This window comes from Rutilus rutilus (genome assembly GCF_951802725.1).
Source record: "Rutilus rutilus genome assembly, chromosome: 12".
In the NCBI taxonomy this organism is placed as follows: Eukaryota; Metazoa; Chordata; class Actinopteri; order Cypriniformes; family Leuciscidae; genus Rutilus; species Rutilus rutilus.
Genome location: NC_140217.1, coordinates 7,699,388 through 7,724,383, shown reverse-complemented (window position 1 = coordinate 7,724,383; position 24,996 = coordinate 7,699,388). Strand labels below are relative to the sequence as shown.

The 24,996-nt window shown below is 39.4% G+C and overlaps 2 protein-coding genes across 2 annotated transcripts; both read left to right on the top strand.

The window, feature by feature from the left end:
- The first annotated feature begins 1,852 nt into the window (after positions 1 to 1,852).
- Positions 1,853 to 17,160, top strand: cavin2b (caveolae associated protein 2b). The gene is made up of 2 exons (XM_084426349.1): positions 1,853 to 2,809; positions 14,396 to 17,160. The coding sequence occupies exons 1-2, from the start codon at positions 2,252 to 2,254 to the stop codon at positions 15,269 to 15,271; spliced, it is 1,434 nt and encodes a 477-aa protein (XP_084282475.1). The 5' UTR covers positions 1,853 to 2,251; the 3' UTR covers positions 15,272 to 17,160.
- Positions 17,161 to 18,501: 1,341 nt separating this feature from the next.
- nabp1b (nucleic acid binding protein 1b) lies at positions 18,502 to 22,654 on the top strand. The gene is made up of 6 exons (XM_084427106.1): positions 18,502 to 18,681; positions 20,479 to 20,617; positions 20,717 to 20,788; positions 20,873 to 20,960; positions 21,039 to 21,102; positions 22,321 to 22,654. The coding sequence occupies exons 1-6, from the start codon at positions 18,588 to 18,590 to the stop codon at positions 22,512 to 22,514; spliced, it is 651 nt and encodes a 216-aa protein (XP_084283232.1). The 5' UTR covers positions 18,502 to 18,587; the 3' UTR covers positions 22,515 to 22,654.
- The last annotated feature ends 2,342 nt before the right edge of the window (positions 22,655 to 24,996 follow it).

Below are 24,996 nucleotides of genomic sequence, written 5' to 3'. Positions count from 1 at the left end.
GTATCCATCTCATGGCCACAACATATTACCATGTTTCCACAAGTTCAGTTGTTGTGGCCACAACAAAATGTGGCCACCCTTCCAGGAAACATTTCTTGCATCATTATCAGCCAAGATTTGATGCTTTCAATAAATAATCATCTTTCGATAAATTTACTGTACTTGGAACAATAAACTTTGTGCTGAACTTGGAATATTTCTTAAATTTGAAGTTGCTTGTGTGGGTTATTTGGTTAATTCTTTACTGACTCCTACTGGTGATATATAACACCAGCCTCTACTCTTCACACACAAGCTGGGTAACTTCTGTGTTTTACTTCCTCACCTCCCAGGTTTTCCACAATGTCACATTATTAAATTATATCACAAGCATTTTGTTTTGGGTTGAGGATTGCATTTTGTGAGGGTTCATTTAAATAATACTCTTTGACTCCTATTGTGTAAAAGGGGTGTAGTGGTGTATTAACTGCCATATACTGACCTTGTGTCACTTCACTGTAAGACTTTCCAAAGAAGCAGCTGTGATATTCCAAACATTCCATTGGTCTTGTTTTTGTGCTGCACTTGTGCTCTGATGTTGCAATTACATAATGTTTTCTCCAGGGGGCGACGAGTCATTTCTAATGGATATATAATCCGAGCTATGTACCTTCAAGCCTTTTGAGAAATTCCCATGAAAAACAAGAGATCAGGATACAAGTTCCCCGGAATGAAAACAATGGAGACAAGAGTCGATAAGGCAAGAATCCCCACCCTTTTAAACATAATCCTAACAGGCAGAAGAACTTTCCAGGTGCATTTCTCTCACCCTATATCTCAATCTGTCTCTTAATTCCTTTTATGTTGTCACTGCAATGCATGTTAAACTGCTAATCGCTAATTAATGAAAGGTTGTAAATTACCATGTTATTTACTACTGCACTAGCCCAACACTAAACAAGCACACACTTGCCTGTAAACTGCTTTGCATTTAAAAAACCCAATATGGACCTTTGCCAAAATTCATGTGCTTGTATGCTATGATAATGTGTTATGTAATCCATCTGAGCATGTAAAGTATCCCCAGAGAACAGGTCAGAGGTCAAGGGGAACGTGAATGGACTCTTTTCCTCTCTCAGAAGTCTGTGTTTCCACAACCATTACCCTGTAAAGGAAAAAGGAGGGGAGATGACATAATGGAGGCATGTATAACAATGCAGAAAGGAGGAAATGGGAGCAATTAAGACGTTGTCTTTGTGTGTATAAAAGGCAAACACCCAATAAAGTTTCACTGAAGTTTTCCCACCATCTTTAAGATTTGGTTTCATGATGATAGTGTTTTTATTATTCACTATATTTCCCTGCATAGTGAAATGTAAATGCAAAGTTTTCCAGTTCTGAATATGTGAAGTTTCGCCGTGCTGTTGCTACAACTGCAGACAGGAAAAATGACTCCACTCAAACGGCTTGAGAACTGTTTGTGTGACATTTTTTCCAGAATAAACTTAGAATGACTTCAACTGTAAGAAAAGGCTCTTACAAAATAAATACAGGCAAACATATACATACATTATTGTGCACATCTATGCACACATAGAAAACTTTTCCAAAACGTTGTTTAGCAAATCTTTACTCAAGGGGAAAAACACACACCTTTGTTCTATCTTCTTTTCTCTATCTTTTACTCTCCCTCTTTATTTCTCTGGCACAGATGAGCTCATTCTGCAAACATGACTCTTAATATACTATTGCTCTCTTCAATATAAACAGAACTAGAAAGCCAGAGAGAGAGAGAGAGAGAGAGAGAGAGTTAGGGGGAGGTACTCCATGTGGAGAGAGTTGCTCATGTTCCACTGTACACACCCATATACTCGCACTTGACACATGCAAACACATAACTCCCTCACCAATGGGCCGGGCTAGATGCCATGGAAACCTAGCTACGCCCCCATAGGGTGTGGATGGCCTTTTTAAGCTGTGGGGAAGCCTCTACGCAGCTCTTCCAATCGCACCAGAGAGGGAGGGAGAGAGAAAGAGTGAATAGAGTAAGAGTGTGGTTATCTTCAAAAAGGGGTGGGAACACTGAACCTGGAAGCTGAAAAGTTATTCCCAAGCCTGTAAACAGGAATTAAAGCTTTAAGAACGTGGAGGCACTAAAATCAACTGGAAGGGGAACCCGGTACAGCAAGACCAGCTCACTTAAAGGTGAAGGTAAAGAACAAGACAATTTTCCTGAGTGAAGTTATCTGTCGAGACCAAGAACAGCCTCAGAATGGGAGAAGATGCAGTGCAGGCAGAGAGGAGCAGCATGATCAGCACACATGAGAATCAGGAGCTGGTGGTGCCAAGCCCCAGCCCTACTCAGTCTTCACCCACCCATAGCCTCTCCCAGCTGGGCACTGGCGCTATCTACGCCTCTAGCGGAGAACCTAGTACCCCTGGAGCTCTGGGTGGGGGCACCACAGGCACTCTACCTGGAGATGGAGCTTCACCCACAGGCCAAGTGAATGCCATCACTGTCCTGACACTTCTAGATAAGCTGGTGAACATGCTGGACACAGTGCAAGAGAACCAGCACAAGATGGAGGTGAGACAGGTCGAGATGGAAGGGGCAGTGAGGGGCATCCAGAATGATATGACCAAGCTCTCCAAGAGTCACACTTCCACCTCCAACACGGTCAGCAAACTCCTGGAGAAGAGCCGCAAGGTCAGCGTCCACATGAAAGAGGTCAAGGACAAGATGGATAAGCAGGCCGTCCAAGTAAAGAAATTGGAGGCTAACCACGCTACCCTGATCAAGAGGAACAACTTCAAAGTGCTCATCTTTCAGGTAAATGTACAGTGTGTGTGTGTGTGTGTGTGTGTGTGTGTGTGTGTGTGTGTGTGTGTGTGTGTGTTGGGGGGCAGTTGGTGGTGGGGTATTTGATATGCTCAGGTGAGGACACTGAATGATTGCATTGTGCGAGGGTTCATTGTTGCATGTCGGATTTCACTGAACCAAGTTCAACTGTCTCCAACTCTGTTAACAATCTGCGATATTACAGTCTTACACAGCTGAGTAGAGTCTAATGAACCAAAAATGTCATTTGACTAAATTACCTCATAGTTGATTAACAGATCTTAGTTTATTAACACGTGCCTCCCTCAGGGTGGGTTCATTTTTAAAGCAGGAGAAAAGGGTCATAGTTCAGAGTGTAAAAATGAAAGCAATGCGTGAGAGGGTGTGATGTCACTTAAGGTCAGTATGAGGTGGGGTGGAATAGATTGGCTAATGCTTTGGGGTCAAAAGCTTAGACAACACTACCGAAACTGTTAAGTGCTTCTGGGATGGTTAAACCTAGTCAAAACTATCATAAGTCCTTGGGGGGGAGCAGCTGGGGCTCCAAACTAAGAGAGAGCTAGAGAGCTCGAGAGAGAGTCAATAGGGGAGGCTTGTTTTGAAGCTTAGCCAAAAGCTATTATTTAAAGCACAATAGCCTTGAATAGAAGGTGTGTCCAGAGATCAGCAACAGTGCAGCGTAATGTGTATCCTGTTGTCAGAAGACCCGTGCTGAAATGTGCTATGCTACACTGGCTAGCTGCTGTTTACTGCAAGACCTGCAATCAACCGAATGACTCAGTGATTCCAAAGTCAGAGAGTGCCGAGAGAGGCCTTCCATTTTCCCCTCTCTCTTACCAACTGTGTGGTTACTGTAGAAGTGCATTATGTAAAGAATGAGAGGGAGCCCAGCGAAACACATTTTCAGAAAGTCAACATTCCATCTCTGTGCGAAGAGAGTGTTTAAAAAGATGGGAAGGTAAATTGCCTTTGATGAAAGTGTGAAAGCCCTCAACTTTTACACTCTGCATTAAACAGTGAGAGCACTCTTTCTGAAAACAGTTTCTACAGTTGCCGTCACAGACAGACTGCTGTTTGTTAAAGCTGGCCAAAAATGTTGTGTGTGTTGCTATGGCAACTACGTTGTTTATTTGCAGGGAAATCTAATTGCAGAGTGCGACAGTTGAGATTTTCTTAGTCTAAATTATTTCAGGCTCGCGACTTCATTTTCTAAGCATTTGCCAAGCAGTTCAGACATGTCTGGTCTAAGGGAATGTGTTTAATCCAGCCATGGGGTTCTTGTAGTTAGGATGGGTGGGACAGTGGAAGACATGGAAGGAAAGTGTGTGCTTTTATATTTCCATCAGACATGCCCGACAGACACAAACATTCCTTAACAGTCATTGTCTTTTAATGTTCCTTCATTAAACCCCCTTCCGCTGTGCCTTGGGGTAGCCTACGTTTATTTCTGAGGAATGATAGGATCTGACCAATACTGAAACTATCCTCAGCCGATTAAACAGACACAACTTCAGCAGGAGAATCAAAGAAACTTTTCAAGTCATTTCTGCCAAATGTTTCACATTTACATACTACCAAACAAGCTTCACAAAAAATGAAAAAGACTTTTCCAGAAATCTCTGTGGTTTCAACACAGAGTCAAGTCAACACATTCTCAGTTTTTTTCCTCATCTCCATAGCTACATTCAGGTGTTCAACACACCCTCTCTGCCTGTGTTTTTCACTTTTATCTTCCCCTGCTACTTTGGGAATAGGGGTGCTTGGCTCCCCCTTAGGCGGACTGCATGCGCAAGAGAGAACGATGTTCTTGCATAAGCAGAAACTCTGGCTCAAATGCTCACATTCCAGAGGTGGAGCAAGTCTCTCCTACTCTCCCAATGATATAAATAGGCCAGTAACCACAATCGATTAGAGCTCCATGAGACATGTATCAAGACATTGGTCACCACAGCCAATAAAGAGAAAAGGAGGACAGAGCTTGTAAAGTCTGCTATAATCAAACATCATTCCATTTGCGATTGTTGATCATGATGCAACTTTCAATGAACACATTTAACTAATTGTCCCTGTGTTTCTCAACTTAACATATGGGTTGTGTTATAGCTGCACAACATCTCATAACTATCAGTGCATAATGCTTCAATTTTCATCATACTGAAAGCCAAATTTAGAGTAGGAAAGTGCAAGATGGAATATTTTTACAACTAGCCCTTCACTATCACCTAATAAGGCTATCTGTGCCTCTCCAGAAAGAGGAGAGAGAGGGGGGAGGGGGAGAAAAGTGTCAGTGCAAGAAGGCCTGTAGGCAGAAAGAAAGGAGACAATAGTGTTTGTTTTCCATTGTCCATCAAAAAGGCATTATCTCTTTCCAAACTTAGCTTACTGTTACAGTTCCCACTGGTGCACCGGGGGTGATATGAAAATGAGACTAGATGAGAAAAGGGCTTCATTGCAATAAAGATTTACAACATGGTTGCTCAGAGATATTTTGAATGGATGTGCAAATTACACAAACTCACATCTCATCTCTCACGACACACTGCATACATTTGACAACAAACTATGTGGAACTGCATGTTAGAGCTACAAATTCACTAGAACAAAAACAGGAAGGCCATCTCAGCTAAGAACTTAGAAACTCAAATACGCAGGAGAAAACAGCAATAAACTGCTAATTAACCAAGTCATAAAGCCTCTAGTAGGGCTGAAAACACAGTTGTAATGACAACTGTAAAGTTTTTTTTTTTGAGGACACAACAGAGTTAAATTCATTCCTCAGCAACAAAACATCCAAAGGTTAGCAGATAAAAAGCATTATCTATTTTCCAAATATGAAATGTGTGACTGTTGCGGTCACCAATCACTGTTACACTGTACTGTAAATCTGGCCTTACTGAGCAGGAGGTAAACAGAGTCATTCACAGACTTTAACGAACAGGGCATTTGTTAAGCTAAATTGTTCCTTTGAAAGGATATAGAAATTAGGGCTGTAAATATGTATGTTTATTACATGGCTTGGTTGAATTCTAATGTAGAATGCGGTCTGTTATTTCTTGATAACAGACCACTGCTAAGTATAACACACCGTTGCCATGAAAAACAGAGCGTTGCTATGGACGCAGGATTCTAACCGTAGAGACGGAACGGACTATTTTTTTTAGCGGAAGCAATACAATCGTTTTTAAATCAATAAACTCCTTTTTACATAAATATTTTGTGTCAAATTATTGATTTATTTGGTAGGTAGCCATGTAATAAGCGGATAATGTAGAGCGAGGCGGTTGTTATAGCGAATACAACCCCTTCAGGCTGATTCAAAACCCCTCCGCACAGCCTGTCGGGGTTGTATTCGCTATAACAACAGCCTCACTCTACATTATCCCTTACATATCAATTCATTGTGATGTTGTTGAAAACGACCAAAATAATTAAATTGAATCCTATCGGAATGTAACAGAATTTAAGAACAGCCAAGCAAATATTTACACCCTCAATGGAAACGTGGCCTCTGGGTGCATTTCACTGTACAGGTTTAAAAACTGAATGAGCATGTGAAATGCGTTACATGAAAGGGACTGAACATGTTTTTGCACATGAGACTAGTAACAACTATTAGGGGTGGGTTATCAATACAGGCTTCTAATTCTAAATTCTAAAACTAATTCATTAAAAGACGGCTTATAAGAATCACTTGTTTCAGGAATCAGGCCACACTGATCACACTGTATGTTTTTGATTCACTAAAAATACGCATGAGAGTAATTTGTGTATAGCATTGTATTTGTGATAAAAAAAAATAAAAAAAATTCCCAGCCATAACTATTATATTAAAGAATGAACATGCTGTACATATGTTGTAAAAGAAAAATGATAAAAAAAACTTCTCAGTTTAGCTTTTACACAGTACATTTCTATACGCTTCATGTTTTGTAGCTATCTGACAGTTGTCTAATGCACTGCCTGCAGGTGTTCACTCCCTTTTCTCTACAGCCACAATGAAATCAACTGAAATGCAAACAAATCATGTAAATCCGTATTTGACAATCAAATCAAAATTGCACTGCACTAAGATATACACACAATAAAATAAAAAAAGACACAAACACACAAAAGCACACCTGTGATAGCGTCATATGCTAAATATTAAATTATTGAAGCAGATGAAGGCAAGTGATACAGTATACCAGTGTCTGACAGAAACACTCACTGGGTCTTCCTGAGCTGGACATACACTGTAATTATCTACAAAAAACAGACATCCTTTTGCACCACTGTTATGAATACTGACAGAGTTCTGGCTCTTTGGTCCTATCTAAGTACACACACACACACATACACATACACACTGAAGAGACAAAAGCTGTTATTGTGTGTGTCCCGTGACAGGGAGCAATGCCAGCTCAGAGGGAAGACCATACACACTCACAATGCCATGGGAACTCCTGTGGACAATATTCTATATACTGGGGCAAACAGCCCAGAAACAGCAGACAGACTACACATCATTTACAAAGAAAACTGCAATAAAACCATGCCCTTTCACACTGATCTTACATCGACCTCTTCATTCAGAATAGAGGTTAAGTAATAAATCACATCAGGACTCCTAATCACCCTGTTCGGGTTTATTTTGCAATAATGATTTTCTGACTGCAGTCACTGCACATTATTCCACGTATTACAGTGTATAATAAAGGAAGGACATGAAATCCTGAAATTATTTTATTATGTGAGAGAAAATTGAATGCAACGATTGATGAATCTGAATCAAGTTAGACAGCATGTAAGAAGAAGTGTTCTTAAACCAGCATAGTTAGAGTTAAAACTAAAACTACCACATAAGTGGCAGTGGTTTCATGAAACTAATAAAAACAGAATACAATTATTGTTAATGTGATTGTGCTCATAACCATAATTGCAGTAGATGTTTTAAATATACAGGCATAGGGTTTAATCAAATTTCTCGCACTCGGATCAAAGTGACAAAACACTTCTCTTTGAATAATTGTAATAGTTTAGTTTTAAGAGGGTTGCTCATGTCATGTAAACACCTTAATCCATGTAATTCCTTACTCTGATTCCTGACAATAATCAGAATGTTGGTGTACATGTAAACATGGCCATTGTTGCATGAAGTTTTTCCAGGGCTGATTTTTCATAGAGAGAGAAACCCTCTTCCGCTCAGCTCTCCCACCCCGTCCTGCTCCAACTATTTTATTCCGCCTGACTTCTTACACACTCAAAAACATACACACACACACACACAGTACATTTCTTGTGAACACAAATAGTGTTGAACCTATAGCTAAACAAGCCACAGTACAAATTACACAATGTATAGTAGTTCAACTACAGTCAAGACAACCTTTAGTAAAAGCCGTTAGCAAAAGTAGACCAAAAGCTACAAACAAAATGACCTACCTAGCTTTAAAAGGGTAAATATATTTTAAATTATACAATTATTAGACTAAGAGTTGTAGGACAAATTCTTTGTGATGATCTTTTTCATTAAACTACCACTTTATTAAAATGAAGCATCCAAACAAACTAACTAGCTAAAATGTCTTACCAATGGTCTCTGAAACAGAGAGAAAAAAAACAGTACTTTGTCATCATGATACTAATGGAAGCTTGTTTCTGCCTAGAATAAATAGATAAAAGGTAACTGAAACGTACTGTTTTATTTATCGTTTATATATATATTGCAAGTTCTGAGACGTATATAAAGATATAAACTCGCAATTGCGAGGAAAAAAGTCCGAATTGTGAGATAAAAAGTCACATTTACCTTTTTTGTTTTTTATTCCGTGCCAGAAACAAGCTTGGAAAAAATGTATTGTTACTTGGAAAACACTATAATGGAAACAGTTGAACTTTGGTCACACTACAAAAAACATAGTTTTAAAATAGTACTGCTAAACACTCCACGCAAAAATATACCCATTTTCTTTTCTCTCCCTCTCTTTCAGTGTGTTGCAAAAATCACTGTGTATTTTTGAAAGAGATAGAGAATGTATAGGGTTACAGGCCTGCCTTTGGTGTGACACAAAAGCAGAGAACACAGGCAAGCTTATGAGGTTAAACAGCTGCTTCCTGTCAGATGGGTTGTTAATGGGCAGCAGGAAGGGAAATGCAAGCATTAAAAACATTTAGAGAATTATAGGGGCTGGAGGTCCCAATGCATCGCTAACGATAAAAAATATAAAAAAAATATCATGAGCTTGAAAATAATTCTCCACCATATACAACTCCTTCAAACACAGCCACTTTCATCTCTCTCTTTACTCTCCACACCCCACGCCTGAGCAAATATTTACCCCCCAATCCTTCATAAGTAGGCCTCAAAGTGACACATATGTCAAGTGTGTTTAGAATGTAAAGTGAATTATTGGGAAAACAACTGGATAGCATCTCTGATAAAGCTGACAGCAATGAGAGAAGAGCGTATGGTACGGAGAGGTGTCTGTGTGTGTATATCACACTTGTCAAAACTAATATAGTCAAGTCATTTAAAAAACAAAACACTTTTTTGTAAGGACAAGATTTGTCAAGGAACACAAGAAACACTGGGGTTTAAATACACAAGGTGTAATTGGCAAACAAGACACACCTAGGAACAATAAAATACCTAATCAACAAGAAAAACTACAAAGGACTACAAAACATTGTACAGAACAGGAAATAACGTAAAAGTCCACACAAAACCAGTCTGGGATCATTATAGGAATACAAAAAAGGACATTTTGAATAAGTTAGCCTTATTCATGAGGAACAGAGTTTTCAAGTTAATGGAGTTTAATTTATGGGTGAACTATCACTTTAAGACTGCGAGAAACTTGAGAAATAGCAGGCAAAGAGTAATATGCGTCTATTAGAACCACATCTGGTCAAATAAACATCAAATAAAACCCAGTCTATTCTTGCACAAAGAGAACGGGCACAAAGCATGCATTGTATGCAATGACTCACACTCACAATGTTTACCAAAACATGCTCTCTAAAAATTGATTCCTTTAATAACCATAAACTGTAACAGAAATTTACCTCTTGTGAGATCCCCTTATATTATTGTGCATATATGAGAAAACATATATCAACTCAGCTATCATAAGCGCCTACATTGCCCAAGGCGAGAGAGACCGGTTTAGTACGCAAATGAATCAAACCTAGAGTATCATTTGACAGGCTGCGCAGCATGAGGTAATCATGCTCTTTAGTGACAACACTGTCTAAAACACAACCAAGAATATGAAGACAATGTAGATGTAGAGGAGGCTATAGTCATTTACAAGTCATTTCCAGATCTCATACCTACAAGGCAGAATGCATGGAATGAACTGTTTGGTTCCCCACTGAGAAAACAACAGGAACTTGTGTCTCTGGAGGCCATAAGGAGGGATTCTTTAACCTGTTTATAACAGCTCTATGGTATTTAATACTTAATTTGAGGGGCTTTTGTTACTTTCTGTTTTTGCCATCAGCATAAGTTATTTCAAATACAGTGGTTCCGGAGACACGCCTGAACCTGGTTAACCTGTCAAGATAAACTGTCCATATTAAACGGCACAATTACGCAAGCTGCTCTCAGACATATATAAAAATGTCAACACATACTCTCATTCTCAGAGACCATCTACAGTTAAAACTACAAAGTTTAGTGGCTGTTGATAGACACTCTTCTTGCCACACAGGCTAGTCCAGTGGCTCAGTGCATTTTCTTTCCCAAATAAGCAATTTGAGCTACGGATTGCCACTTAGAGAGTCGAGGACAGTACTTGAAAACATGCAAATACAAACGAAGAGCAATGTCAAAAGCATCCAAACAACACAGAAACTCAATACACAGCATTGACTCCTCAGAGTTTTGAGTAAACTCTCCAATAAAATCTAAGCTTTACCAAAAAAGCCTTGGACTTAAAGGGACAGTTCACCCAAAAATGAAAATGCTGTCATCATTTACTCTTCCTCAAGTTGTTCCAAACCTGTATGACTTTCTTTCTTCTGCTGAACACAAAAGAAGATATTTTAAAGAAGGTTGGTAATTAAACAGTTGCTGGTCCCCATTGACTTCCATAGTATATATTTTTTTTCCTACTATGGAAGTCAATGGGGTCCATCAGTCGTTTGGTTACCGACTTTCTTCAAAATATCTTCTTTTGTGTTCAGCAGAAGAAAGAAAGTCATACAGGTTTGGAACAACTTGAGGAAGAGCAAATGGTGACAGCATTTTCATTTTTGGGTGAACTGTCCCTTTAAAGGGTCAATCTCTCTATATTAATAAAAAAAGGAAAATATTTTCTAATAAAGATATTTTTCAAAGTGATTATGCAAAACACTCTCAGTCTCATTAATGTATTTTAAAGAAATTTGATCTAATTTATCTAAAGATATTTTATTAATGAATTATAGGACATTATATTGCTTGTTTATGTATGTTTAAATTAAAAAGAATAATTATATTATAACAATGTTCACAATAACTTTCACAATGCCACAATTCTAATGGTCCTACAAGTTTTCAGGTTTCTTAAAAGCTCATAATAGTTCAAATTATACAGAGTAATACTAATATTTGTAATGACCCTGAAGGAAGAAAACGTGTTTATTTGATCTTGCTATGGTAACAATTTTAACTTGGTGAGTTGGTGCTATAAATGAATTGCATTCATTATTATCTAATTCATGATCTGTTGGAGCTGAAAAGAAAATCTGGCATGCCAAATATCGCAGGCATTATCACTGTTATACAAGACTGTGTACAGTATATCCGTTCTTTTATTTTTACAGCTCATTTTGTTCACAAGTTCCCCTTCTAAAATTCTAAAGTGAAGCATTTAATTCCCCTCGTGATTCTTTCTGATTCACAAAATCTTATCATTTGGCATCTCTTCAAGATTATTTTTAAACACATGCTACTAGTTACTCCTAAAAACTAGCTACTCCTCACCAAAAACCACCTCTTACAACCCTATCACAACAGAAAGTAGACTAATACTTTAACAAAGAAACTGTGCACAATGCAAAACCTATCCAACCCTTTGCTTTCACATATAAGATTTCAGCCAATGTTATGTCACACTGTTTTCTACTATGTTTTTAAATTCCAAGTATCCAAGTTTATTATTTGCTGTGGTAACTCTGATGAGAGACTGATGGAACATGGAAATTCCGAGTTAAAGTTTGCAGGACACTCCGCCAGATTCATTCTCAGACTGTGCCAGCAATATCAGACCAATACCTTTGATCCATATTTGCCTTCCAAAGTAAAGCTCTTTCATGGGTGGACAGATCTACTAAATCCCAAAAGCGGTATTTCACCCCTGATTTAGCATGTTGCATATATCCACAAGGATTACCGTCAGTCATTATGTATCCTTTTTGTTAGTTCTCTTCTGTTAGGTCAAATCTCTCCCTCCACTTTGACAGGCCAAACTCGCATTCCCTCACACACAGAGAGCTTCAGAGGCCAGAGTTACAACAGGGGGTTCAGAGGGGAACACAACCTTTCTATCGTGTGTGAAAAGCAGATGTGAACATTAAGGCTCTGTGCAGGCCGCATAAAGAGATAAGAGGAATCAAGGCAGGTTCGAATTCAATGTTTGCGTAACATTCTGTCAACTAAGATTCCTTCATCTCTTCGCCTTTTGAAGAGAGTTTAGTTATATCCTTTGCTGCATGATACCTCACTTCTGTGTGGTTTGGGGGTTCGCAGAAAGATTAAAATGAAGCCTGATGGAGCAAACGAGAGACATTCTGATCATTTAAATAAATGTCAATTAACTTATGGCATTTCTACTGAGAAATAAGCAGCAGTCTAGTATGTTTACATAGGAAAACTATTAAAAAGCCACACACCTGATTCCTGCATAAACTACCCTTTAAAGGGTAAATGAAACACCGTTTTAGCACCTGTTAGTTCTCACCACAATTTTGAAAAATGCACCAAAAGTGGGTGTGGTTCTCTGAGAGTGGAGGGGGAAGAGGGCAGACTGAAACACAACAACAGAGTCTGATTCAAACAGCTTCAAATTAACCAGTTTTCTCCTACAATTAAAACTAATCGAAGGTATGGTAACATTCTCTTCTATGATGTGCAACATACATACTTCTGTTAAAATCTAGTCAAAAAATGTAGTTTACTGTTTCATGACCCTTTAAAGCATATGTACATGTACTGTATGCCCAAAAACAGGGGGTATCTGCATTCATAGTACATTTTTGTGTGCTTATGCATTTCAGACTGATCGAAAACAGTGCAGTTAAAGTGATTAACTGGGAGGTTTCCTGTGTGACGTGACCTCATCCGTATCAGAATTTAGAGTCTTATCGCTAAGAGAGCGAGGCTCTCAGGCTCTCCTTTGAATTTCTGACATGCCATGGAACATTCTGATGGGGGGGGGGGGGAGACAAACAGGGCTTCTGTCCAGGTGTCCCCATTGCTACACTCCACCCCAAATGCTTCCTGACTCTCATCCTATACTCCCTTCCAAAGCTCTACACCAGACTTCCCTGCTTTCTGTTCTCTCTCTCTCTCTTTCCAATTGCCCAACTCTCGCTCTCTTTCTGTCCTGGCTGTCCTCCAAAACTCTGTGGAAACTCTGATATGAGCTGTGTAGGGTCATGCCTGGCCTTCCTTCCCAATCGTCTCGCTATTCTTCAGCCTTTATGATTGTCTCCAGCAGGGAAAAGAGGGTCTGTACACAATGTTTTTCACACCAAATGTTCTTGTTCCCTTGTGTCATTTAAAGGAATGTATATCCACACTACACATCAACACTCCATATAGTACTTCATATTACAAGCTGAGCAGAATGAGCTTGAAGATTTTCGACACTGCGTCATCTTTTAAAAGACAAATTCTTGAAACTATGGTAAAAGGTCACGGTGTGTTGATGAAGAACATTTCTTTGGCAGTGTACTTTTAAGAGCAAAAAGTGTGTTCAACTGTTTCAAATCCCTTCATAATGGCTGCTGTAAAGCCACAGACAAAACTCTGGAAATGTCCTGTTGTACATTATAAGAAGATTTTTTTCTCAGTGATTTTGATCTGGCCAATACACAGATTTTCAGAGAGGTTTCAGAGGTTTTATGTTTATTTGAATTAATTTGTCAGATTAATTAAATTTGCTACTAAGCTACAGACTTTACCATAAAGTTTTTTACCCTGTTCTAAAATCCTGATTAAAAAGAAGACCTACACTTAAGTCTTAAGATTGATTATCTTAAGACTTGCTTAAAGGCATTAATAGAGAATGATGTTATGTAGAAACTATTGAAGATATCTCCCACAAACACATGACAGCTGTATCATAAGCATTCTTAGAGTCCGGTTGCCAAGGAACCAAATACAAATCTTGCAGGCAGCTAATTTGCCACTGACTTGGATTCCTCTGTGTGGAAACCATTGCGTATTACAATAATATGGCTTTAGCAATCAAATATAGCATTATATAGCTTATAGCATTAAACTTGGGAGAACTGTGTATTAAGAGCAATCATATGTGGTGTGAAAATAACGCTGTAAATGGGCAGAACTGTATAATTTATTCTTTTTATTTCTTCATTTGTGTTGTGCAGGAGGAAAACGAAATCCCTTCAAGTGTCTTTGTGAAGGAACCTGCACCGTTACCTGAACTGGAAGAGGAGACCCCGGCCATTGATACCAACCGTTCTCAAGAGGAGGGCCTTCAAACCATCACTCTCTCCTCGGATGAGGAGCAGGGACCAGAAGAGGATGAGGATGACATTTTGAGGGTTTTGGATCTCGAAGCTGAAACCAGAGTTGAAAAATCTCGAGCTGAGAAGATCAAGAGTTCCAGTCTGAAGAAAGTGGACAGCCTGAAGAAGGCTTTCTCCAGGCAGAACATTGAGAAGAAGATGAACAAGATTGTGTCCCAAGAGAAGCGTGATAAAATCAAGAAGAGTCTGACACCGAACCACCAGAAGAGCCCTAGTGCCAAGAGCACCTCTTTCAAGGTCTCTCCTCTAACCTTCAACATCAAGAAGAACCGCAGTGGGGACGGGGAACCGGATTCTGAGGACTCGGCTCAACCGGAGAGCTCGCCAAGTGCTGTTGCCTCCATCGAACTGGCCCCTATTGAGAGCCCAACTGAAAACCTGTCGTTCAAAGAGGTTCACTCCCATCTTGAACCAGGACGGGAGGAAGTAAAGGCAGCTGTGGAGGCAATGGAGAAAGATGAGGTGCCCAGCTTCCTGAATGGCACAGCTGAGGTTGAGCTGTCGATCACAGAAGATGTAAGCGAGGAGTATGCTCTCTCTGCGACCCTGCCCCAGGACGCCTCCAAGATAGTGATGTCCCACAGTGCTTTACAGGAAGAGGATGAAGAGGAAGGAGAGGAAGAAAAGGGAAAGGAAAGAGTGCAGAGTGAAGACCTCCCTCTAGCAGAAGCTGCAGGCCAAGCAGAGGGTGTTGCTGTAGGACAAGCATCCTAATGTCCTGACCCTCCATTCCAGCCCTAGGACACCCTCCTAAGCTGAGAAAACACTCTCTCCCTTATCAGTGCCAGCCATCCCCATCAAGAACCCAGACACCTGGCCTGTCCTTGCAGAAAATAGACTTACAATACAGTCCATTCAAAGGCAAAATTCATGAACTATATGACATTTGCTTATAAATCCCATATCGCTGTTGTTAGTCCCTAGTCTTTTAGCAGAAGTGAATGTGAAAGCAGTCATATCAGTTAGTCTTATCCAACACTCTGTTACAAAACTTGCGCTTGTGAGAAACCCACTCCAGCTGGGATTACTGGACATTCTGTCTTCCTCTGGTGACTACCTGTCAGCTGAGAAAGTTGGCGAAGGAAAACAAATCGCTTACAGCCAAAGGATTCAATGGATGCCAAGCACAGTCCATCTATTCAATGGACATGTTTTGACCATACCCTGGTTTTCATCCCACAATCCCACAATTAATTTTGTTCTGGAACAGCCTGTGCACAGCTGAAAGTGATATTAACTTCATGCAACCAAGATAATTTTCATCCTTGGTCCAATTAGGTTTTGTATGGAAGCTTGTTTGCACCACAGATTAAAAAATAAAAACGGTCATTTTACTTTTTTTTCACTAGATAAAAAGTCGCAATCGTCTTTTAAATCATTTGATTCTGTGGTGTTTTAGAGATTAAACAGCACAGATATACTGCCATGTTCTATCTCTGTATTTATCAAAAAAGTGTACTCAATATTAAATTTTAAGTGTACTGTGAACCCATAAACATAGAGACCAAAAGATGTGAGAAAGCTAGTGTATTGTCCTAAACTACAAATATAATTTCTGATTTCTGCTTCGTAGTGGCTAATAAACATTTAGATAACCTTTTTCTGTCCTGAGTGAGCACACGCCATGCTCACACACGCTTCAAATCTGCAATGCAGCTTATGTGGGGGATCCTGGTCTCCCCTGAGCTCCACATATGTCTCGGACCTTTACTCAGAAAGCATTCCTGCTTTTGATGTACGGCTCTTTTCAGAGACCATTTCTCAAGATCCCGTTGGCATTGTGCTGGCTGAGAAACAGGCACTGTGAAGCCAGTCTAGATTACAGGCATATGTATGAAAGTGATGAAGGAGACGATGCATGCAAATTAGCCAGAGAAGTGTGGAAAATGGTGGAGAACTGAAAAAGTATGAAAAGTGAAATTCTGTTTGGATTTTACTACTGGAGTTTCAAAATGTGAGAACTGAATAACACAAGGGCAAATACAAAACCCCCCTCATCACTTTGGAATAAATGCGGTTAACTGATATTTGTGCACACATCATCACTCGCTATTATACAAATCCATAAATAAAATAGTGCTGTCAGCGGATAAAGAATAGCATGAGGAGCAGCACTGACCAATCAAGTCTGATTTGATATTGTGAGGCAATGAGAATAGAGTTTGGTTCTCATATGTGTTAAGTCAGAGCAAGTGGGATTTTTTTGTGTGCTTATTTCCAGCATATTTTCATTTCAGTATTCCAGTGCTGAACAAAAACATAAAAGTGTGTATCTTTGCTTTGGGTGGATGTCTCTTTTAGTTGAAAAGGGATGAGGTTTTACTTCTTTCAAATATAACAGATTTTAACTAATTTTTGCTGATGCTTGTAATCCCTAATCTGTATTTGCATATTCTTTAAGATGTTAATTGCATCAATGACTTCATAATATATATGAGAGCTATATGTTGTCTTGGTTATATTTTAGAAACATTATGATTCACGCCAAAGAAAATGGCTCAGTTAGCAGAGACCTTGTTTCTGTAACACCTGTTTACCAAGTTGTTTCACGCTCTGTTCAAATTGTTCTTATAATGCAAATAAATAAAAACTTTGAAACATGCCTTTTCATGTCTATCTTGTTCCTTTGAATCTTTAGTATGCTTTCAAAGACCTGTTTTTTTGTTTTTTTTAGTAATCCGTATGACAGAAACAGACTCAAACCTAGACTTTGAATACCTTAAACATTATACATTCATATTAGATGCTTAATAGGCTATATTGAAGTAGAATTGGCTGGCCAGAAAAAAAAAAGTGATTATTACAGTGATTATTATGTTTATAGCATGTCATATGAGTGTGTAGCTTTCCATTTCTTAAACAACCATGTAGGAAGACACACCATAGCCATATTCCTCTTGATGGAAATATTTCAATCAAGAGGTGCATACATTTTTGGTCAAGATCTTGTCTTGACAATGCAAGAGTCCAGCACTCTGTAAAGTCTCCTCCAGCACATTCCAAAGACTTGAATGAATGTAAGGTCTGGACTCAGAGGTGTCAATTCATGTGTGAAAATTATTCTTCGTGCTCATCCCAACCATTCTTTCACAATTTGAGCCTGATTAATCTTGACATTGTCATCCTGGAATATGGCCATGATGTGTCTTCCTACATAGTTGTTTAAGAAATGAAAAGCTACACACTCCATCAATTAGGGTTAGAAGAACTGTTGCCAAACATATAAAGCATATAGGGATGATTTGGAGGCCCTGCCTCCAAGCCCGAGGCCCTAGGCCCTAGGCAACTGCCTAGTTTCTTTTTGTTTCAACGTGAAGAGTGGTCAAATAGAAAACGCGCCCTCTATGACACTTTGAAAAACTCCTTGAGCACTAGCGCCATCTGGCGTTATGAAGACTCAATTAAAACAGCAGAAAACGAAACAAGCGAAATGAATGCTTATATATCATTGTATCATTATACGATTAAACAATTCACCGTTTAACATTTTCTATGTTTTAATTCATTCAAACTAAAAAAAGAAGTTGTTTAACCAGCTCAATAAAATCACGGTGTGCTAAATAACTTAGTAGATAGCGCGTTTTTCACATGTCTTCAATACACAGTCACGGTGGCCGAGAGGTTAAGGCGTTGGACTCGAAATCCAATGGGGTTTCCCCGCACAGGTTCGAATCCTGTTCGTGACGATATTTAGTTTTGATTCCCACTACAAGCGTGTAACTTTCAAACAATTTCAAACCGCACGAATAAACTTATTTGTGAACATCACTTTAATCACTTCTTATAGGAATATTAACGTAAACAATTTAGCACTTTTGTTTTTCCTTTCCTTCCTTAGTTAATATGGCTGAATTGTTCTTATGCAGTTTTAAAGGGGAACGTTTCTTTTGCAACATTCGTTAAAATCTGATCTCATTCAGGTAGCTTATATAAATACCTGGCACAATCAGTCATCTTAGGTGATCCATCCAAGGTGGCTGGCAGTTTGACTGAATTGGATTTCCTTTAACTTTTTTCCCTTTGTTGTATAATGGCAAACGCGTTGAACGAAAGTGTGTGTCTGATTAAAGACCTTAAACCTGGATTAAAAAATATTAATTTGGTTTTCATCGTCCTGGAAACTGGTAAGTCATATTTAAGTGGGAAACGTTTGCTTTTTAACGACCAAACGCGGCCTGAATGATTGCGTTGCTGTCCTCATTTTTTAAATGTTTCTGTGCTCACAAACAGTTTAATGTAGCATTATATAACTTCAAATAAGATTAGTATAATGTCTTACAATTCTTGAAGTCCGTGCTGACTTCCATAAAAAAAAAGATATTAGTCAACATTGTTTCCAGTAGTGAATCCGTGAACGAATCTTTCTTTTGAGTTGGGTCAGAGCCCGTCTACGGAGAGCCTGCCCACTCCCTATTAAGTCCTATTGTACCGAATTTTGGTTGTAGTTCCACCAGAGTTCCACTGGGGGCGATCGCCCATGAGTGCAGAATGAATGGGAGTCTATGGGGCTAGACGGCTAAATTTGTCTCTTTCACCCGATTGCCGTTGAGAAATCTCAGATTCGATAGTAGGTTTTGCAAGTTCAACATGGGTTATAGGTCGAAAGTTGAATGAACGAGTACTTATGACCTTTCGATTTCTTACAGGTTGAGTTGTTGTTGCCCATTACACGCTAGCATTCTGCTAATGAACGCTGATTGGTCAGTGAAGGACTGATTACGACCAGAGATACCGCTTGATGGCATCGTGGCATCCGAAGCGGGACCAGAAACAAACAAAACAAAAACTCGTCTAGCACGTGTATTTACCTGTGTCAGCTGTGTTGTCCATGCCTCAAGAGAAAAGAAAGTGCAGAGCGCGAAAGCACCAAAGTGACTGAAGGATTCCCGTAAAGCAGTATCTCTGGTCGTACGATGTGTATGACGTCATTGACACTTTAAAATACTTTTTAAAGCAAATAAGTGACTCTAAAAAATCTAACACCCAGCAATGTGTAATTTCTTTGCATCTCCTTTCGAATACAATATTCAAATTACTAGACAAAAAATTATATCCTGAGAAAAGTGGATTTTGAGGGGTATACTGCCATAGACCTCCATTCATTCTGCACTCGTCCTGTGAGCGCCCTCATATGGAATCAAAGTGGAACTGCAACCATTTCGGAAGCCGGAAGTGTACTGAGAGTGAAACTTCTCGCCTTATTAGACATTCCATTCTCTGGTTGGGCATACTCTTTGGGTTGGGTCTTTTCTGTGAGTCCTTTGAGCTGAGTCACAATGGCATACTGAATAAATCGTTCATATAGGGTTTAGTAGCCAAATGTGTGAAGGAGTGAGCTATTTCAGTCACAGTTACAGAGTTGTGAATGAATGAATGAATTTCAGTGTTGTTTAAAGTCACCATGAAATCAAAATTGACATTCTTATTTTTTTATGGAATGCACAATTACAAATTATTTATCCGTGAACATTATATTTTTAATTCATGTGCCCTCATAATCTTTGATCAAAATAACTTCCCCTCCTTCTTACATCTCTTCTCTTTTCTGATGACGTTTTTACTGGCGCAAGGGCGGGACAACCTGTCACTCACATGAGATCACTGCAATAGCAAACCACAACGATCCAATCAGTTCTCGATGGACAAAATCAAGTCCTGCCCACTGATCTATATAAAATTACATCATTATATAGATCAGTGGTCCTGCCCCCTTTTTTTTTTTGTGCCCCTTTTTAAGCCGTTTCACTCGGATATAGCCTACCCTACATCACAATAGGGAAGAAAAGATTTTCATTTTTTTTAAAGAAACAGATTTTTTTTTAAAAAATCATGAAAATTAGTTGGAAAGCTAATTTGCCTTCGCCAATTGCCTTACATTTAAGTGTGTTCCTTGTTTGTGCTTCTTTAACTAAATATACCAGGTCGAGTGTCTAAGACAAAGGACGGACACGAAGTGCGTTCATGTAAAGTAGCTGACAGGACCGGAAGCATCACCATATCAGTGTGGGACGAGGTGGGCAGCTTGATACAAACCGGAGACATCATCCGACTCAATCGAGGGTGGGAGGAAAGTTTATTAGGCTGTTAATAATAATAGTAATGCTTCGAATCATAATAAAGCCTTTTCATCGTGTTAAAGAAAATTACATTTGATTTCAGATACGCATCTCTGTTCAAAGGATGTCTTACACTGTATATTGGGAGAACAGGGGACCTCCAGAAGATCGGAGAGTAGGTCTTCACACTCTTATTGAACTTAAGTTCTTTGAAACAATGATGATTGCAATAACCAGTACCTTCTTGCATCTATCAAAGGTTCTGTATGATATTCTCAGAGGTGCCAAATTTCAGTGAGCCCAACCCAGAGGTTCTGGCTAAAATCAACCAAATAAACAACACCCACGTGAGTGCAAAAATACAGCTCAGAGGGCATGAACAGAGAGATGAGGGTAGAATGAGTGTCTGTTTTATCTCTTAACAGGTTAAAACAGAAGCTCATGGCAGCGCTCCTTGTATACCGAATCCCGGACCAGCTGTACCTACAGGTTGACACTTTAGAACCTTGAACGATTGTTTGACAAAGGCAGTATTTATTGCAAATAATCATATTTAATTCAGGGGCCTGGAACCCCTAAGGGGGCCTCAGCATATTTCCAAGGGCCCGCAAGATGGCGTAAGGCCCCGATAAACTCAGCGTGAAGTTCATTTTCATTCTTTGCTTACAGAAGTTTGAAATACATTTGCAGCAATGTACAGTTAGCGAACATCCCGACGCCACCCATGCTGTTGAGAGTGGCATTTAGATGAATATATAAGTCCTCCATAACAAAATAAACTCTTAAAAAATGACAGCGGTGAGAAAATAGCAGGCAAGAAAGCATCTGATCACAGCGATGTGGATATGTTTGCACCAGCTCTATAATTCGGCACTCTAGTAAAGTCACGTCACATTTATTTATATAGCTTTTTTAACAATATATTGCTTTACAGCAAGCAGCTTACATAAAAAACAGTGTCAGTGTCACTCTCAATTAGAATTACAACTTCAGTTTCTACTATAAAGCAGTTCTCCAGTGTGCTCTTTTTTTTTTATTCGCAGACGTCTGACAAAAATGAACAGAGTAGAACTCCACGTCAAAGAAGGCGGAGCCTCAGATCCACACCTACCTATTATGTACTCGGCATGGAACAATGGTAGTTCGAAGGGGTTTACCAGTCGGACTGAACTTTTCCAAAAAGTTTGATTTCGCAAGCTGTTTCAAACTTTAGAAACAAACTTATTGTTGGCCTAATTTGTTTCGAAATGACATCACACCTCTTCATTCTTCGACTTCTCTTGAAGAATATTGGGGCTTTTAAAGATGATTTAAAATAAGACAAAATAAGCTAAAATAGCTCAAAATCAAGATATAGGCTGGAATCATCTTATTTTCATTTGTTCCCTTAAAGGTACAGTACACTATGTAACTTTTGGTTCCCAATCAGTCTAGAATAGTCTGAATATAAACACTTAGAATTGGCGTACCATAGCGATTCAGGATAAGACAAAAACATGTTTTGGAAGATGGATGCATGATGTACTTGCTCATTATATAAATCTAAATTGTTCATGCATAGTGTACCTTTAACAATTAAATGGATAAAAACAAATCAAGCTGTGGTTGCTCATTTTAACCTGTCAGTCAGATGGCTCTCTCTGTATAAATATGTGATTCTTGGCCAGAATAAGCTGAAATATGTACCATTCTCTCTGCCCCTCCCAGCCAATGGCTCTGCTGTGTTTTCTCCTTCTCCTGTCCCCCGAGAGACCTCCTTTGGTAAAGGTGGGCGTCTTTTGAACCGCACTCATTGGAAGAGTGGCACTTCTTCTTCAGTACCAGGTGGAGGAGGTCATGGCCCAAAACCCATTACCACCATAACTTATGGACGGGATCCTCGCAGAGCACCGAAGAGATGAGAACAAGAAAATGCTTTTTTTTTTCTTTTTTTGTCAATTGAGTAGTTAAGAGTTATTTGATTTGATGTATTAGATTAACTTTTTCTGGATTTATGAGAGGTTATTTTGCAGAACAAAGTTGTGTACAAATAAAGTTGCTTAAAATCATGTCATGCTTGTCATATTTGTGTTTTCATAGCAAGTTCGGGCCATTAAAGTGACGTAAGCGATTTCTGAGAATCATTGTTGAACACTTGATATTTGAAATCAACACAAACAAACAAACCCCTCCCTTCATTGCTCCACCCCCAAAGCGCATAAACACGCGATGCAAGACTGGATGTCTCTTTATCATCGCAGAAGTGTAGTAAAAAACAAGCTTCGCAAAAACTAAAGAGAAATTGACGAACGAACGACAAAAATAGAATGTCCACCCCTAAAAAAAAAACTCTGGCCCTGTTCGCCGATACTGTTGTTTATGCTTAACATAAAATACAATTTGAGATCTACACTTATCAAACATGGACTTAAATATTTTACATCAGATTTCAACAGAAACGAACATTCCTTTTATTGAGGATTTCCTTCTCAAACTCCGCCTCCACTTTACTCGTGCATGGTGTTTTAGCGCACCACTTTAATCATACTGCTGGGTTCGAACTTGAAACTGACAAAACACACAAGCATGTACATAGTTCACCATGTTTTATTTATTTATTAATTTTGTAGCTTTAGTCTCACCAGGTTATCCCAAAGTGTTTAACTTGCTGTAATTCTAGGAATTCTCTCCTGCACTGGAAAGCTATCTTTCTTTCAACAGTCTTTCTTCAACTCTCCCTCTTTGCTCATTCTTTCTCCTCCCCCATAATGAGTGGACACACCCCTACTGCTGATTGGCTACAAGTTTGTTGTGATGGTCGGTCAGATACACTTTCAACACTGTTTTCAGAAATCATTTACTGCACCTTTAAAGGTAGAGCCATTATGGAGAGGCTAGCAATAGCAAAGACTGAAAGACGGTGCACTCGTATATGAAGGGGAGAAAGTGCAACACGCAAGCGCAACATGGCGGAATAAGTCCCACCTTCTAAAGAAAAGAGCCAATCACTGATTGGTAAAGCCATCGCTTCGCTGCAGCTACCGTTAGAAGCTCTGGTTCCTAGAAACAGTCAGTGTTCTGAGAGGCGCGCTTAGGACTGTGCATGCGCATTAGCTTGGTCCAGTCTAAAAAAAAAAAAAAAAATTAAGCTTGGCAAACAGTTTAGGAGAATTTGTTGTTTCCCCATTCAAAGAGATTTTCAAAGATGGCCGCCATGTGAAATGATTTATCTTTAAAGGGACTTTGGCCCTGTCCGAAATGGCACACTTCATATGCACTTTCTGTCTTGTGGACTTACAATGGCTGCCGCGTGCACGTGTGTCAGAGGTCGCACGCCTCTGGAGCAACTAGGGGTTAAGTGTCTTGCTCAGGGACACATTGGTGTCTCACAGTGGATTCGAACCCGGGTCTCTCACACCAAAGGCATGTGTCTTATCCATTGCGCCACACCACCCCTGATATGCGTCCTCAATGCGCCCTTTTGCTGAGCCCACAGCTCCATAAGCTCATTGTTTTGGTTCAGGAGGAACTGTAAAAGGCAGCTGCTGTTTGTTTGCAGTGATTGGTGACTGTTTGTCTACAACTCTTCCGGAATGCGCTGATGACGTGTGATGTCATGTGCGAGGCCGTGGTGGTATAGAAATACATGTTGACGGGCAGGTAGGACATCGTATCATTGTATTCGGACCGAACATTTTTTGGTCCTGAGACTTCCACAGAAGACATGTGTACATGTTCTAATATTTAGACCACTTTTATTATTGATTGCTATCAGGATGTGAAGAGAGTTTCAACCAGTAACTGTTCTGTAATGGGAACTTTCAGTGTAATGTTACTGTTGTTGTAGTAGGGGAGAGTGGGGTGATTTGTGCCAGGGGGGAAGTAGTTCCACCCCTTGTTTCTGGAAAACCATAGAAGAAATTGGTCATGTGACCACATCATTTTGAAAAGCAATCACTTTTACTCGTCCTCCAAAGAAGAGAGACACATGGCATGAGAGTTAAGCACATTTTAGTGCAAAAAACAGTTTTTTCCCTTTCAAAGTAAAATTTCTATGATTAAGGTTTTTTGATTGTAGTGTCTGAACAATTCTAGACAAATTTGAAAACATTTCACACATGTTTTAGTGCTTTAGTAGGCTACACAATGAGTCTATACAGTTAGCATGATGTTAGCTCTTAACTGCTGGATCATGCTAGTTTTTCCAGCTTGTGGGTCTGGGGTGATTTGTGCCAAAGGGCCTGGGTTAAGTTGTGCCAGATCCAGACCACCTAGACCTACATACTCAAAGGGGATAATCTTGAGAAGTGATGAGATGGGCATGCCTCATCATTGTTTGACTTAGGCCTGCCTGCTACTTGTTTAATTTAGCTAACACTGATTTCAGTTTTGAGTTTGCACTAT